The sequence below is a fragment of the Gymnoscopelus braueri genome (genome assembly GCF_963280865.1).
Source record: "Gymnoscopelus braueri genome assembly, chromosome: 8".
Taxonomy (NCBI): Eukaryota; Metazoa; Chordata; class Actinopteri; order Myctophiformes; family Myctophidae; genus Gymnoscopelus; species Gymnoscopelus braueri.
This window is the reverse complement of record NC_137609.1, coordinates 19135174-19147795: the sequence shown is the minus strand read 5'-3', so window position 1 is coordinate 19147795 and position 12622 is coordinate 19135174. Positions and strand designations below refer to the sequence as shown.

At 40.3% G+C, this 12622-nt stretch overlaps 1 protein-coding gene across 1 annotated transcript in view; it reads left to right on the top strand.

Moving 5' to 3' along the window:
* The window catches only part of opcml (opioid binding protein/cell adhesion molecule-like), a 182457-nt gene that overhangs the window by 108859 nt on the left and 60976 nt on the right, over nucleotides 1-12622 (top strand). The window contains exon 3 of the mRNA XM_080436391.1: nucleotides 6053-6178. Within this exon, the coding sequence (XP_080292517.1) occupies nucleotides 6053-6178 (126 nt within the window). The remainder of the gene's footprint in view (nucleotides 1-6052; nucleotides 6179-12622) is intronic.

Here is a 12622-nt window from a genome sequence, read left to right as displayed (position 1 = left end):
AGCTGTTTAATATGTCTGATATTTGAGAAGATGGACCCGCAGGCAAGAGCGTAAAGCTAACAAAAACAGAGTATCATTGAACTGGAGATTGACAAACACATTGAAGAAGGCAATACATCCCAGACAGGCCTTTATGGAACATCTAAGTTAAAGCTGTTTAGATAAGTGTAACACCATTGATAATTCGGATTGAGTCACAAAGTGTGCTGAGCTTTGAGATTTTAATGTGACATTCTCCAAATATTATACATATGCTGTACAATAGGATCTGATAATGATTAATTAATTAATACATTTATAGATAAAGGTGAAAGCACCATATTTCAGGGAAATAATCCAATATTTGAGGTAGATTGCCTGATGCAGAGTGTGGCAGGCTGATAGAGTTTGATCTGATGGTTCGCATGTTAAGTTATAAGCACAGAGCATCCAGTTTTGACTGTTTATTGTCTAGAATCGATCTACATAAAATGTTAATGCCCTCTGGTTTTAAATGATAATTTAAGAAATTTTAAAATATAAAAATAATCCACTCATGGATTTACATCAACCACAGAGTAGCAGTATTCTTTGTAATATTGTAGTTTCTGGCTTAATTTAAACTCCATCGCTCAACAGTGTCGCTGTCGCTTGCCAAAAATAACAGATGTACAAGCTAACAACACGTTGACTCAAATGTGTGTGTGTGTGTGTGTGTGTGTGTGTGTGTGTGTGTGTGTGTGTGTGTGTGTGTGTGTGTGTGTGTGTGTGTGTGTGTGTGTGTGTGTGTGTGTGTGTGTGTGTGTGTGTGTGTGTGTGTGTGTGTGTGTGTGTGTGTGTGAGGGGGGCTCAAATCAATCAAGATAATCAAATAGAAAAGGGGCAAGACATAGAACAACTGTTGACAATCTTGTTGTTGTGTGGAATTGTCAAGAGTTGGTCTATGTCTTGCCCCTTTTCTATTTGATTATCTTGATTGATAACATGGTTTTTTTAAAAGGATGACTGACAACAAGATTGCATCCCCACGGGGGGGGGGGTGTGTGGTTGTGTGTGTGCGTGTGGGTGCACGCGTGCGTGCGTGCGTGCAATCATGGACACACCTCCAACACAGCTGTGGTGGACAATCATGTAATTAAGGGTTGTATTTTAAGCACTGTGCCACTTTAGTCTTGAGAAAGGCCCTTGTGACACAAACAGTTTTGTGATTTTCAGTCATGTGATGGTGCATACATTATGCATTAGTCTTTATATTGTGTACATCTCCTCATGTAAGTTTATATTTTCAATCAGCTTGTGTGTGCCTCATTACCTGAATCCAAGGGATAAGCATATCATTGCACAGTCAGAATTGGTTTAGGATAATTGAAGGTGGGACACGCTAAAAGTCATGATTGAATGAATTTTCGGAGGGGGAAAAACTCTGTGCACCTAGGCGCTTCGTTTACTCGGCATCATCCCATGCAACTCTAAATGGACCCAGTCAACTATGAAGTACGCTTTTCTGGGTTGAGGTCATGGATTCATTTTTGTCTCACAGCTCTGAGCCACTGGGCAGTTTTGGTTGTGGCGTTACCTTGTCGTGTATGGTTGCAAAGCTATCTTGCAGCCACTACCTTCATGTTAGTTATGCAAATTATTTGAATTTTATTGTCTCTGCCAGGCCGAAATTGCACGCACATTCCCTCTAGGCCGAGGAAGAAATGTCACTTTAACATTTTCAAATCAGCCTCATGGTGGCGCTATAACAGGCCGATTCGTGTTTTTACTTATAACTGCACCGATCTGTGTAAAACTTTGCACGCACACTCCTTAGAGGCCAAGGAAAAACCTTTGCCCTGCATTTTTAACATCTGCCTTTTAGAGCGCCACCAGGAGGCTGACTTTTGTAAAACATTTTTTTTAGAACAAGGCTGAGGAAGAAATGCCACCCTTTTCACATTGCCCTGTTATAGTGCCACCAGCGGGTCTAATTTAGCAAAACATATTTTTGGAAGAAAATGCCTCAAATCATGAATGCAGTGTCCGATTGCTGTGAAAGGCCTAAGAAGAAATTACACCCTTTTCACATATGCCTATTATAGCGCCACCAGGAGACTATAATAACCTACCTGACCTGGCGGAGACCTGTGCTCCAAGGAGCACCTTTTCTGGTTCAATATATTTTACTTTTCCAGATGCATAGGGTGATGCATTTGAACCACTTTAACCCTGTCTCTATTTTGGGTATGACATTATAGGTGGAAATGTAAAGAAAATATATTTTTTTAATTCCCCAAACTAAAATAGCAATTTGTAGAGCTACAGGGTAGTTCTGCTATTTTCTTTATTCACCATATGACAAAATATATAGGTCATAGGTCTCAAGTGGTTTATATGTTAGAACATTACCGTATTACACAAAGAGGATACCAAGGCAATATTGTAATGTCACTTCTAGTCAACTGTCATGAATGCATGCCATTCCCATGTTAAGTCACAAGAGCTTTCACAACACGTCACACTCTGCCATTTGGTTTCACTTCAATGGCACTTTCATCCCTTTGGACTGGAGCCTAGAACACAACATGCAATGGGTTTAAGTAAGTCCCCCATGGAAAGTTGCCTTTGAACTGAGAACACTTGGCAGTTTGAAGGCAGGTGTCACCACTCTTTGCCTTCAACCGACCGGTGGGAAAACTAACCTAGTTCATGTCTAGCCCCTCCTAAGCACCGGCAGCCTCATGTGTTTTACCAGGCTCAAATATTTGTGAATTTTCCTTCTCGTTCAGCTGTCTTTGTGTACTTCACTGAAATGGTAATGACTGAACACGACATGACATATTGCATGAGGTTGTCCAATGACATGACATGGTAGCTCTGAGATACCGCTCTCACTTACCCACTCATACACAAACACTGTTGCTTTGCTCAATTGTGGAACAAAGTAGCCTACTGTAGGCTACATTGTTCATTTCAAATTGCTATTTGACAATGTGATGATTAATTAACACATACTGTACAGTAGCAACTTCATCTTGGGTGGCTGAATTTGTAGTGGCATTATATTCAGGGGCGTAGCCACGGGTGGGCATAGGTAGGTAACTTCTTTTTTTAATGTCATATTCATTATATATTGATAACAGTGTATATATAGGTACCCGAAATCCGTCACAAACCTGCAAAAAAAGCATTAAAAAACGCTAATAACCGAAAATCGTGTAGCGCTTCACGCACGCGCAGGATCCGGCCGCATGTGTGCCCACGCGCAACTCCCTAGGCCCTGCCTCGGCTAGCGTTCTGGCTACGCCACTGATTATATTACTGGTTCATTGTTCACATTCTGTACATCATACTTATCATATTTCTTCATAGAGCATACAAAATGAGAAACGATACAATGAATATACAGTATAACTTGTGAAAATGAGTGGCCACATACTGTAGCAACTGCTCAATGTATTGTATGCCATTGCAATCAGTGTGCAGCAGTGTTAACACGGGTGGAAGCCGCACATCGTGTCACTAATGAACTACCGTATCTGCTCTTTTAGCTCTGAAATAAGCTAATTTGATTGGGAAATGTGGGTGAAAATGTTACTGATAAGTGGAGAAGAAGTCACATCACTGAAGGCCTATGATTAAATAAACACCCAAAGAAGGTGTCTATTTCCTCTTTCGGCAGCCTCTTGATCCCATTTCCGAATTAATTACTGCCGCGAAACCTTTGCCATGTTGATATGAAGAGTGACACATCTACTATAGGCCCCTGTGGAAATTGGCAAGACAGATGCATTTTAATCACACAGCCCCTGGCATTATCAAGGTGAAGGACCTGTCCCCTCTTCCACACACTGGCAGTATTTCATTCATTCATCTTGGTTAGAGCTCATTATGGTCAAGCAGGTGCTGCCTGCGGTAACCGGAATGCTCGCCCCAAAACACAGTCGCCCCCATTTTTTTCACGGACCGCTCGCCGCCAGCGGTTCTTGTATTCTTGTATTTGTTTTACTGAGGTTAAGGTTCAGAATAAGGTTAGGTTTAGGCATAGCTTTACAGAGGTTAAGGTCAGGAATAAGGTTAGGGTTAGACATAGTTTTACTGAGGTTACGTTTGCCGACCGTTCCGAGGTCCCTGGATTTTACCTGTGGCGAGCATGTTTTGTGGTGAGCATTCTTGTACAGATCAACCACAACTTCTGACAGAGCAGGAAACAAAATATAACTGCAGCAAAGAGAATATAACCTGCTTGACCTTAGACTCATAGATTTACTTTTGCAGTGGTTCTTAAACGGTGTGCCATGAGACAAGTCCAGGCGTGACTTGGGATTTTTGTGAAAAACACACATTATTGCAATATATATATACAACTATAAGTACAAAAAGTACTTAATCTTTTAACTGGTGTCCCTATTTTGGTCACGTGAGCTTGTAAATCGGCTATTTTCGCAGTGAATACAGATGTGCCTTGAGATATTGACTTTCCTATTGCCTTGGGCAAAATAAATGTGAAAACCACCTATTATATATGCATTCTATACGTGCAATACATAATATGTACTATACAGTGTTATATATTTATTTTAACACACAGTGGTAGTGACATACTGTAAGCTTATCAAGAAGTAATTTTTTCCTGTAGATAATTGCAAATATTTGTTAGATAACGGTCAGTTTATAAATGTTCATGTGAATCAGTATATTCATATATATATATATATGCCTACTCTGATACCCTACAGTGTAGTCCATCATGCACACTATCAATTCTTCTCAACGATATGTATTTGAAGGTTTTATTTTACATTTCTCAGTGTAATGGGTACCATGTGTATATGTACTGAATGTCAATTTCCATTTTGAGTTGAACACATACTTTTCATATGGTAATGTGGCATTTGTTTGTTTTTTAAGTTCAGAGATCAGTTTCAATAAAGTCAAGCTGTAAGTGTAACTAAAATGCATCTCACCTGTTTAAAAAAAATATATCTTTGCCATGTAAGTAAATTGAAATGGTATGCTAAACAGGACAACAGTTCCTGCTATGAATATATTATAGCAAGTTGAACATAAGGGTCATGTGTAAATCAGGTGAGGAGGATTACCATTAGCATAATGTTCAATCTCTTTGGGTAAATTAAATTATATACTAACTAAGACTAACCAATGACTTTTGATCTCAACCCACAGTCAGTCATAGGTTACCCATAAACAAGTACTGTCAATACTTAAAGGGTCTACACCATGAATAAAAAATAATATATATATATATATATATATATATATATATATATATATATATATATATATATATATATATATATATATATATATATATATATATATATATATCATATTGTTTATGGTATTATGAGGGATTGTACCCTGACGTGACGTCAAGTCAGGGTGCAAATCAGTTTGGCCTGTTTTGAGACCAATTTACAGAAAACCCCAGATTTGCTGTGAAAGCCTGAGTGTTCAAACTGGGGTATTTTGGGGGATAGAAGAGAGGTAGGGGAGACCAAAAACACACCAAAAAGAAGAAAAAGTTCAAATTCATGGTGTAGTCCCTTTAACTCCAGCTGGCCTGTCAATTATGCTTTACTTTATATCTGGCTAATGCTCATCTAATGAGCAGTGTATAAATGAATCATGTGATATCACAGAAAGCCAGGTAATAGTAAAATTTTCCAAATCCTCTGAATTTTCTAATCCTATTGGTATACTTAGTAGGAAAGAAAGGTGCATGTAATTAATTGAACGAAGAAAAACAAGACGAGTTTAATACTGGCTTGGCTTCCGTGTGGATCTTGGTCTTCATGTGGTCAGTCATCTATGATATATGACGTATGACTCCATTATGTGGGCAAGGGTTCAGCCCAGTCCTCTTACTGACATTTAAATATTTCAAAAGATATTAAACATAATGGGGAAAATAATGCACATTTACTGCCTTTGCCTGCTGGCAGCGTGCATGAACATTTTGCTCTGGGCACATATATATTGACAGACAGACAAACTCACAGACCCATTTCTAGACAGCTTGCCCCCTACTGAGCCATGTATCATAATTTGTCGTTTTTTCCCCTTTTAGTACCTGCGAGAATCACTAACATATCGACGGACATCACAGTAAATGAGGGCAGCAATGTCAATCTAATGTGCCTGGCGATTGGTCGACCTGAGCCAAGTGTCATATGGAAGCATCATTCTGCAAGAGGTAAGCTCATCATCAATCAACCAAGCTTATTATGCTCTCTTATTTTCCCTGAATTATGAGATACCATGTGGAGAATTTCTGTATAATGGCCACTCTTTGTCAAAGCATTCCTGGTGTCCAGAGTTTATTTTCATTATAAGACTTCACTTATGTTCTACTCTGGAGTTTTAATGAAGTGGTTATTTGAGATGTTTTCCTATATAATGGATATTGACAAAGCTTCAACAGAATTACTTTAAGTTCCATTGTAAGTTTACTGAATCAATTCCTCCGCATGTGGCCCCTGTCAATCTTCCCAGGCAATTCAATCCTCCCAACATTTAATGAGAACATTTGCCTACACAAGCTGTTCCCGTCCTATGGGATTAAATTCCCTTCCTATGGGATTAAATTAATTTACAGCTTTTGTTTGAATATACCCTGACTGAAATGATGATAAATAATGCCAGCCTTTAATCTGTAGAGTGAGGCTGTGTTTTCTTTTCAACATGGAGGATGAGGGGTTGGTGCCACGCAACCTGTGCCCTGACGGGGCCAGGCTCCAATCAACTGTGCAAATGATTTGGCCAGAGGCCAACATTGGCTTGGTAGGGGTTGTTGTGCTGGCACCTAAAGCCTGAAGGGGAGCCAAGTAGCGTTGTGTGTGTGTGTGTGTGTGTGTGTGTGTGTGTGTGTGTGTGTGTGTGTGTGTGTGTGTGTGTGTGTGTGTGTGTGTGTGTGTGTGTGTGTGTGTGTGTGTGTGTGTGTGTGTGTGTGTGTGTCACATACACACACAGTGTTCTGTGCTTTAATCGCGGCGGTGGCCCCACTCTTCCCACTGAACATTCAGTAGCGTGAGTCATGTGCTGCCTCTATAGGATCAGATGCTCAGCCTCCAACATGACATGAATATCTACAGCCCAGCTGTTCCTCCCTCCTTCCCTGTTTCTGTACAAGGAAGCCAGAAGGAGTCTGCCACCCACAGCCAAGACACTGTCGCCTACCTCCTCCATCAACATGTTCACTCCCTCATTTTCCTTATTATGACCACTGAACATCATAATCTCCTTACCGACTGTTCAAGTGAAGAATGGATCGTAATCACATTCCGGAATGTTCAGCAGAAGGCCGTGAAACCCCAGACAGTTGGTGCCATGTTCATATTGGACACTATGCTTTCAACTGAACTGGGTCTTTATGCATTGCCAGTCCTAATCGGCCATGTCAGTCGCTTGAAAATGCAGGACCAAAAGCACGAAGTTGATAACCTTTCACAACCCAGCATGGGCACTCATTAACCATTTTTCCATAAATTGTCAAGTGAATTATAAGCAAACTTTCAAAATGTCACAAAAAAGAACATTTAACCTAGAAAAGGGCGTCCTGGGGTCCGCATGTCTCCGCCAGGCTGGGTAGAGATATACGGTTAAACATTTCACATTTGTTGCACTCCCTATGGACAGAAACAGTTTTGGAGGCCCATCAATATGTGCTTCTAATTTTGGAATCACATCATTGTCATATGATTCCCAAGATCATGTGTACCTAACGTGGTGGAAAAATCTTGTTTATGCTACAAACAGTGACACATTGGCTGTAATATAAATTTGGGGTCTATTGTGATCATGATTCTTGGCCTTTTTAGTTTTCCCCAAAAATAGGCCCCTCCTGCAAACTTTGGAAGCCGATTATAGCCAATGGAAAAGATTATGAAATATCGGTAGGATACAGTATCACTCCATAGATAAGGTGTCACTTGCTCATTGAGTGCCATTGACGTGTTTCACATGCTTTTGAAAAAAATGTAAACAAATATATATATGTTTTTGAAAAAAACGTTCAGAACCCAAGATTTCATTATTTGAAGTTTTGCAAAACACATTTTTGGACAGTACTCCTACAGATTTTGGCCAAAAATCCCGCAAATCGCTAGATAGTATCTCTATAGTCATTAAAAGAAACGGCTCATTTCAGATTTTTCATATTCCATCCTGATTGGCAAACATTGACTTTCAAAGTTTGCAGGAGTACTCCGTTTTGAACAAAATGCCTCAAATCATGAACACAGCATGCAATTTCCGTGAAATTTTGCAAACACATTCCCATTAGGCAGAGGAAGAAATGCCATTTGAAAATGTTCAAATCAGCGTCATGGTGGCGCTGTAACAGGCCGATTTGTGTTTTTACCTATAACTGCACCGATCAGTGTAAAACTTTGTATGCACACTCTCTAGAGGCCAAGGAAAAACCTTTGCCCTGCATCTTTCACATTTGCCTTTTATAGCACCACCAGGAGGCAGACTTATGTAAAACAATTTTTTTGATATTAGCCTTCAGATTTGATCCAAATTTCACGCAAATCGGTACACATGATCAGTCATGTGATCAAGACGGATCTGTTTGATTTTTCATATTCCATCCTGATTGGCTAACATTGACATGTAATGTTTGCAGGAGTGGCCCGTTTTGAACTCAGCGTCCGATTGCGGTAAAACTTTGAATGCACATTTGCACTACGTTGAGGAACAAATGCCACCCTTTTAACATTGGCCTGTTATAGCTCCACCAGCAGGTCAAATTTAGCAAAACACATTTTTAGAAGAAAATGCCTCAAATCATGCATGCAGTGTCCGATTGCTGTGTACGGCCTAGGAATAAATGGCACCCTTTTCACATTGGCCTATTATAGCGCCACCAGGAGGCCAAAATAACCTACCTGACCTGGCGGAGACCTGGGCTCCGAGGAGCACTTTTTCTAGTTATTATTATTATTGTCTCCGCCAGGCCGAAAGGCATGGCGTGAGAGTATGTTTTACCCCCTGTCCGTCAGTCTGTGTGTGTGTGTGTGTGTGTGTGTGTGTGTGTGTGTCCGTCCGTGTGTCATTTTGTGTACAGCTAATCTCCGGCACCGTTGGCTTGATCGCAGCCAAACTGTGCACACACACTCCCTGGATGCCAGAGCAGAACCTCTGGCCCATTTTGAAAATGGCCTTTCACATAGGCCTGTTATAGCGCCACCAGGAGGCCGCTTTGTGCAAAACATATTTTTTGACAGTACTCCTACAGATTTTGCCCCAAAATCATGCAAATCGGTACACAGCATCTCTATAGTCATTAAACGAAACGACTCTTTCAGATTTTTCATATTCCATCTTGATTGGCTAAAAATGGCTTCCAAAGTTTGTAGGAGTGCTCCGTTTTGAACAAAATGCCTCAAATCATGAACATAGCATGCAATTTCCATGCCATTTTGCACGCACATTCCCATTAGACCGAGGAAGAAATGCCACTTGAACATTTTCAAATCAGCCTCATGGTGGCGCTATAACAGGCCCATTTGTGTTTTTACCTATAACTGCACCGATCTGTGTGAAACTCTGTATGCGCACATCCCTAGAGGTCAAGGAAAAACCTTTGCCCTGCATTTTTCACTTCTGCCTTTTATAGCGCCACCAGGAGGCCGACTTGTGTAAAACATATTTCTTTATATTACTCCTTCCGATTTTATCCAAATTTCACGCAAATCGGTACACATGATGTTTAATTTTTTATATTCCATCCTCATTGCCTAAGATTCACATCTAAAGTTTGCAGTAGTGGCTTGTTTTGAACAAAATGCCGCAAATCATGAACGCAGCGTCAGATTGCGGTCAAACTTTGCACGCACATTCACACTATGTTGAGGACAAAATGCTACCCTTTTAACATTGGCCTGTTATAGCGCCACCAGCAGGTTAATTTAGCAAAACAATTTTTTTTGAACAAAATGCCTCAAATCATGAATGCAGTGTCCTATTGCCATGCAAGGCCTAAAAAGAAATGGCACCCTTTTCACATTGGCCTATTATAGCGCCACCAGGAGGCCACAATAACCTACCTGACCTGGCGGAGACCTGTGCTCCGAGGAGCACTTTTTCTAGTTTGTATTTGTTTTTTGCTAAATTGGGTACTTTTTTTATTTTCATTTTATCGTCTCCATTTCAAAAGCACCGTAATTTCTATAGTGATATTTCAAAACGCTCATGGAAATATATTTATGGAAACAAGGCTACAGACCACGGGCAAAAACAATGGCATCACTGATCTGAAAGTGAATATTTGGGCTTGTGTAGGGAGACTGTTGTTGTGTGCTGGTCATGGGTTGCTGTCAAAAGAGAACAGTATGTAGGTTATTTTAGCTGACATTTTTTTCAGTAGCACTAATGAAAAGAAAGGCGATGGTGAGGATGTTTGGGGAGCCAAAGAAATCCTCTCTGACAATGAGAACTTGAAATGTTTTCCCTGCAGCATGGCATTTTCCAGACTACTGTAGCTCCCTCACCATTTGCTTTTCATGTTTGTCAACATCAGTAATAATGGACCATGGATAGTGTTTGTGTCTGTTAGGATGGTACTAAAGTGAGCAGACTTCTCCCTCGGTTAAGCCACATTTCCAGAAAATCACAAATCTTTCCATTTAGTGGCGTGTTCTTCCCACTGTATATAATTTCAGCTGTTCACACAAACTGGTGTCAGCTATCCGAGCAAATGTACTGTAGCAGCTGGTGATGCAGAAAGACATGTCACCTTTCACTGATTTCATTGCAAGTGACAGGAGAAAACTGTCCTGAGGAACAATACAAAAAGCTATCTAATCCTTATTGTCAACAAAAAGTACGTTATTTTAACTTTGACATTGAAGGCTCCGCTCCATACAGTACATCCATAACTGATATTTCTATTGTGATATGTGCAAAGGATAAACCCACGAGCTCTTAGCTGTCATGGCCACTAATCCTATCAATTTACCTCTCTGCTTTGTTTTGTGCACTATAAGCCCTTGTTCTCATTTCAAGTCAGTGAGTGCAACATCAATTATTCAACAATGTCCACTTAATCTTTGGCTGCTGGCCACCAAAAAGATAAGATATATGCAGGCAGGGAGCAGTGAATTCAAAGGACGATACTAAATGGATAAATTTTACCCATTTAGACTCATTATATTGATTAGGTTGTGAACATATACTCACTCTCTTGTCAGTTGTTCGTTATTTTGTCCCATTCATGTAATTGTTTGTACTACAGTCACATCATCACAGGTTGTCAGATTGTTGTGACGTTCGCTGTCCTTTGAGTTTCAGTTGATTTCATATTTTTTGTCATTGCATCCATTAAAATGAAGCCTCATCTATCTAGATGATAGGAATGACAGACAGCACGTCATGATACATCAATCAATCCTCTAGAAAGTTTTTCAGCAGAGAGTTTTTATTTTATTTCATTTTCCCCCCTAATTTGAATCGTAGTTGGGAAATGTCTAGCTGGAGAAAATAAAGCATAATAATAATAATAATTCCGAAGGTCACTCCAATCTGACGTGTCGGCAAGTGTGAGGAAGCCTTTTCTCACCCACTGTGTCACAGCGAGTGATTGACAAAACTATGGCACCATAGACAGACATTACATTGTCTGTCAGTGATTGGTCCCATGATGACTGCAATTCACACTATTATACAGCGCAAATGTATGGCATGCCATGTTCCCTGACGTGTTTGTCAGTGAGAATAATACTCAGGCTGGTTGACATCAACCATGCAGAAATCACCAGGGGGTAAAAAAAAAAGAAAAAGACATGTGAGCAGGTGTTTCTCACTAAGTAGGTAACAGAACCTATCCTTAGAAAATGGGATTGTATGCCACTTGGCAGCAATCTTTCCCTCCCTCTGGAAAACAAAGCAAAAATTGTAATAAGCCTGTCTGATTATGGGATATACTGTAGGCCTGATTTAGACTTTGTTGCGTGCTGGTGTCGCGTGCCAAAAATATGAATAATAAGCTGATCTACAAGCTCATACAAGAATACAACATAATGTTTTACCAAATGTGTATGGTAGAGTATTTTTATACAGTGGGAACTCTATATACTGTATGGTTATGTCTGAGTCATAGGGCCCTATGGTTCACGCCACACTATGCCTATGCGCTATGCCTTCTTTAACGCACAAGGCAGCTGCGTTGTCCCAAAACGATATCGTGTGGCCTCCTTATCCGTTAAACCTTATGCTGACTACCTTGTTTGCGGCTGGAGGTGTGTCTTATGGGCATGTCGTTGCGCCATCCGTAAAATTCCGATCGTGCCCACACGCATGAAGTGCATAGCGGGACCTCTCTACCTCCCCTTATGCCTTATCCATTTGGTTGTTCACAAGACCGTGCCTCAGGTGGCATCCTGTACATTTTGGAGAGGTTTGGACATTTCACGCTCAATATAGAGCCTCTCTTTGAGGAAGAATAATCTTCTTGCAGCTGATAAATATTCTCAAATAGCATAGTACCGTCATATCGCATAGCGTCATTGTGCCACGCCGTGTCTGTCTCTGTATAGCTACAGAAAAAATATTACCGGACATTTTGCAGAGACGCAAGAGTCACACAACATATGTCTTCCTCACACCTAATTCTCAAAGAATCTCTGATTCTAATTAT